General features: G+C 37.2%; 1 protein-coding gene across 1 annotated transcript; it reads right to left on the bottom strand.

The window, feature by feature from the left end:
* Nucleotides 1-138: 138 nt before the first annotated feature.
* Nucleotides 139-4865, bottom strand: casp3a (caspase 3, apoptosis-related cysteine peptidase a). Its single transcript, XM_014020207.1, has 6 exons — nucleotides 4651-4865; nucleotides 4264-4400; nucleotides 2407-2535; nucleotides 2092-2267; nucleotides 1895-2003; nucleotides 139-1788 (listed from the first exon to the last, which is right to left on the bottom strand). The coding sequence occupies exons 1-6, from the start codon at nucleotides 4710-4712 to the stop codon at nucleotides 1559-1561; spliced, it is 843 nt and encodes a 280-aa protein (XP_013875661.1). The 5' UTR covers nucleotides 4713-4865; the 3' UTR covers nucleotides 139-1558.
* Between the last annotated feature and the right edge of the window lie 157 nt (nucleotides 4866-5022).

Below are 5022 nucleotides of genomic sequence, written 5' to 3'. Positions count from 1 at the left end.
CACACACACACACACACACACACACACACACACACACACACACACACACACACACACACACACACACACAAAACAAAGTCTCAAACACAATCAGAAATTATTTTTATTTCTCAGGGAAGGAAAGAAAAACTACCAAGCTTGTAATATTTATACAAAATAAGAAATAAATAAAAAAAGCTCACAAACTGTGCTCACAGCAAACAGATGCTCGCTAAAAACCTGCAGTCCTGGAGGCAGGAGAGTTAAACTCTGGGTTGTTCAGCTTCAATAATGATTGATTGCAGATTTTATAAGATAGCTTGTTGCAAATAAACTGCTTTTATACAAATGACCATGATTAGAGATATCACACTAGTGCTTCTTCCGACAGAAGTAAAGAGTACAGAAAAGTTTACTCCAAAAATGTTACAAAAACTGCACCTAAATACTAATATCAGCTGGGGTCTTCAGTTTTTCTAGATTGTGATTCTTTTTTCTTTTTTTTAGCTTTTAAGGCAAGATGCAGATATTCCATCCCAAAAGTCTGCGTCCAAACTATTTTCTTCACAGAAAAAAATAAAATAAAAACCTCATTAGATGTCCGAGTGTTTTAAAGTACACCCACAATATTTTAGCCATGTTTTGAGTTCACTATTAAAAAGGAGAAAAACAGCAAATGAGAGCACTTATTGTGTCTTGTGGGTTAATAAAAAGCAATTGTGAATTTAACCTGTCTATTTAATCACTCCAAAATAATTAATTAAATGTAAAGTTTAGTTGAATATAAACAACTCTCACATGAACAGTCAGAAAATACTCCTGCAACTAAGTTTGAGTTCCTAATCATCGGAGGATATTCACAGGACACAATTATAAAAAAAAGTACAAAACAAACTAGTGTTTGAATTGTATAACCCCACATATAACAACACAGCTGTCCCTGACTTCACTACATGCTATTTATTAACTAAGTTTACATGTTCTCATTATTCACACTCCACACTACAATCACTAAAGTATATTTTGGTTGCGCAACCTTCAAGTCAAGAGTGAATACACTGAAACAAAAGTGTAGCGATAACAAAAACATGCATGATTCTTTCAAAATGAACTGTAGTCTTGTTCACTCAGTCTACAATTTCACAATCATTTAAAGAATGTTAAGCCTAAAAAATGGTTTCCTGATAATACAACTAACTAAAAACGACGCATTTCGTACTAAGTGGCTTCAAGATTATTTCCTTGAAATGTGCATTGTGTAAACAGCAAATATAGTCTAACTTGTTTTCACAAAACTCATCACAAATACACACAACCTGTACGTTTAGAGGATTTTGTGCTGAAAAAGCTTTAAAATAACCTCTTTAAGGTTATGTGTGTAAAGGGTTGTGCTGCTGTGATACAAAAGATGAATTCAACTCTTTGTAGAAAAAAAAAGAGACCAGGCCTGAGACGTATAAAGAAATGCCAATGTACATAAACTATAAATATTGCATCTCAGTTGCTCCCAAGAAATGTAAGGTTTAAAGTAAAGGGCAACCTACCACCCAAGCCTCGTCTTAGTCGAGCTCAGATGACGTCAAGGGAAAAAATACATCTCCTTGGTCAACATAGAAACAATGCACGGAATCTGCTTTTTTGCATTAAAGCCTGATGAATAGGAGACGGATTCGAACTCCATTGCCACCTTGTGGTTCACTCGTGTCATGATGTGCAGCAGCTCCAAGTGCTTTCCATATTTGCTGATGTTTTCACACAGTGACTGGATAAACCAGGAGCCGCTTATCGTATTCCTCCAAGAGTAGTAACCTGCACAAGGATGAGCGACAGAATTAGGACTGAATAAAGACAATTCAATGTTTAGTACACATACATATATGTTTATTTTTTGTATACATATATCCATGTTATTAACCTGGGGCTGTGGAGTAGGCATACAGGAAGTCTGCCTCAACAGGGATCCTAGTAGTCTCTTCTGAGGCATCAGTTTCCACACCTCCATCCAGTTCAGTGCCTCTGCAAGCCTACACATTGTGCACACAGACCAAGGTTAACACTTTAACAAAGCACACTTAGAGCAAGTGAATGTTAAGAAGAAAACTTGTGCCATACCTGGATGAAGAACAATTTGGGCTTTCCCGCCAGTGATTTACAGCGATCGCCTCGGAAAGGTGACGTAAGCTGGGTGATCTCGATAGAGGCATCGGTGCCGAACAACACGCCTTCATCTCCGTGACTCAAGAGAACGCAGACAAACGAGGCAGATTTGCTGTGATCTTCCTTAGACACTTAAAAAAAAATTTAAAAATCTATTAAAATATACAGAAATTTGGCACCGCTTTTAAATGTTGCATTTCTAAAAGCAGCTTCTCACATCAGAAAATGCAAATCTGTTTTGGGCTAACGTGAGTTCTGCATCCTACTCACCAGCATCTAAACACTGCTTCATCTCCTTGACTGTTAGATCGTGGTAAACCTTCACTTTGTACCCCAGCTTTGAAAACTCTTTAAACACACTGCCTGCATCAGTATCTGTGCCGTTTCGAGTATTCATGCCTAAAAAAAAAACAAGGACAGATGCAGAAATTCATAAAGTTTGACCAAGTTGAAAACATATTCACAACAAAAAAATTAAATACGTAAATAATATTAATAAAAACAGAACTTTCTCTTGCTTCCTCGAGGGGAATTTTTTTAATTTAATACACAATTTAAACAGCTCCTCCTGCAAGTCACACGGACTAAAATAATTAAAGATTCAGCACCAGTATTTTGAGGTAAATCACACAAAACGCACACGCAACAAATCTCATGATAACATATGGTGCTGCTGTCTGATGAAGCCATGCAGGCCTATCATCACACGGTCATCATGGCTCATTAAACCACACTGTTTATATATTATTAGAATAGCCACATTTTTTTAACCACTGTACTTTTCTTAGTTCATAAATGTCTAAATTTGTTTGTTCAACACTGTAGTAAAGTTTTAAATGAACACAAAACAGCCAATGGTTGCCTCCCTTCTCAAATATTGCATATTGAACCATGTGGTCCTGCTAGACAGGTTTTTCAAAACACTGCCGGCACAACATGAGCAATCTAAATCAGTCTGGGCAAAAACTGAAACTGCAATCAAGGTCCTCTCAGACAAATATAAGAGCTAGTCATTATTAGTTCATGTTCATATTGTGTATAGTAAAGAGGCCATGGCTGATTAATTTAGATTTATAAAGCATTTCAAACCATATAAAGCAACTACATCTATAACACTGAGCTACTATATTCTCAAAACATCCACCTGACATTGTCAGCCTCACCCAACCATTATGAATGCCTAAATGAACATAAAAGTAATTTTAATGCTTTCATTAYTATCTATCATTTTGTCCTGATTTAAACACTACTAGATGATTCAAAGTTCATWATAGCCATTATGCAATGTACAGAACGAGACTTTTAATACAGGATATACAAGTTTAAACACAATCAATGCAACTCTAAGCAGTCTGCATCACACATCTGGAGAACACACAAAACCACACGGTAACCATGACATGTGGGTTGGATCGTGGTGTTGGGTCATGCGAGAGCAAGAGCTTCCTCATAAGCCACAGACGCTGGAATGAGATGGCAGCTGTCCGCACGCCTCGTCAAAATAAAAGACGGATATCTTTTCTTATTCTCCAGACTGCCAACGGGACGAACAGAGAGCTAACACCTGAGTGTTTAATGACCTATCAGGGGATTCACTTCCAACGTTTCCAAAGCAGCACACCCTGACCTTATAAATAATGAAATAAATGCTGTTATCTTTTAGACTGAATCTCAGAAATAAAAGCAGACATCAAGAATTCTGGTTCTTTCTGTGTGCACTTTACCAAACCACTGTACACTGTACTTGTGTACAAATAGATATTTTAGTAGTTTTAAAAACAAAACACTTGTCTTCTATTTCCTTATCTTTGGTAAAAAGGCTAATAATATGATGAATAAAGCACTAATAGATCAGAGCTGTAAAGAAGTTCAGAACAGTTTGTTTAACATATTACATGCAAAACTCTGCCATGTAAAGCCCTACAAATTGTTTATTCAAGTTTGTTTGTAACGTGTCTTTATATTATTCTAAGAAAAAAACATGCACAAAGAATGAAATACATTACTCCTGTGAAATAGTTAACTGTGATGAAACGCACCCACAGCTTTATGTTCTATACTGCTGATTTATTTTTGACATTACGACAGAAAAAGCTCAAATAAAATCAAGTAACCCTAATAAATCACCTGTGCGTTTGTCAAAGTTCTTGTTGTTGATGATGATGCACTGGCCAATGCTGGGGAAGCTGAGGTTGTACCTGAAGCTGTGGGAAGCCTTGGCATCCACGTCTGTAGAGCCAGAGTTAGGCAAAGACCCAGGTGAACTGAAAACAACAACAAAATATGGCTCATAATCCTAAACGCTTCAGAAATGCACCTTTAGTTTATGAAATGAGAGAAGCGTGCAGCACGACACGGCCTACGAGTTAAAACTTTTTGCAGCGTTAGGCTCGGTTAACTAGTAAACACAAATGGCGATTCTAACCTTAATTTAGTAAAGACTAACAAATTGGCGGCAAAAAATGGACGTGTTTACAACAAATATTTAAAATGTCTCATTTTGAAGTGACTCACGATTTTTTTCCATCTTCCTGCTTCGCGTCTGTAAAGTCGTCTCCAGATCTGTTTTCCGACATAGTGGGTTTTATTTAGACAAACGAACGCTAACTAAACAGCAAAATTAYACAGCCTGTGGTATTATCAACAGATAAACTCGACAGACAATAGGCTGCTTCTTTTAACAAACCCTGTAAACAGCGTGTAAAGTTCTTCTTCTTTAGTCGTTATTGACAGTAGGGCTCTATCACAGTTATGAAGCACTGCCCCTTCTGGTTGAACTAGAGTACTGCAATCAGTGCAGTGACGTAGCAGTGTTTCCCAAAGTTGGGGTCGGGACCCAAAGTGGGGTCCCAAAACTTCAAGATGGGGTCCTGAAAAGATTTTCTG

This window comes from Austrofundulus limnaeus, unplaced genomic scaffold (genome assembly GCF_001266775.1).
Source record: "Austrofundulus limnaeus strain Quisiro unplaced genomic scaffold, Austrofundulus_limnaeus-1.0 Scaffold244, whole genome shotgun sequence".
NCBI lineage: Eukaryota > Metazoa > Chordata > Actinopteri > Cyprinodontiformes > Rivulidae > Austrofundulus > Austrofundulus limnaeus.
Note: the sequence above shows the minus strand (reverse complement) of the source record. Positions and strands in the feature narration are given on the sequence as shown.

What these genes read in the sequence shown, in the direction of transcription:
- casp3a (XM_014020207.1), bottom strand. Translation starts at nt 4,712, where the DNA reads ATGTCGGAAAACAGATCTGGAGACGACTTTACAGACGCGAAGCAGGAA. An exon ending in CAGGAAGATGGAAAAAAATC is followed by an intron (nt 4,401 to 4,650) that starts GTGAGTCACTTC and finishes TGTTGTTTTCAG; the next exon opens with TTCACCTGGGTCTTTGCCTA. An exon ending in GAAGCAGTGTTTAGATGCTG is followed by an intron (nt 2,268 to 2,406) that starts GTGAGTAGGATG and finishes TTTTTTTTTAAG; the next exon opens with TGTCTAAGGAAGATCACAGC.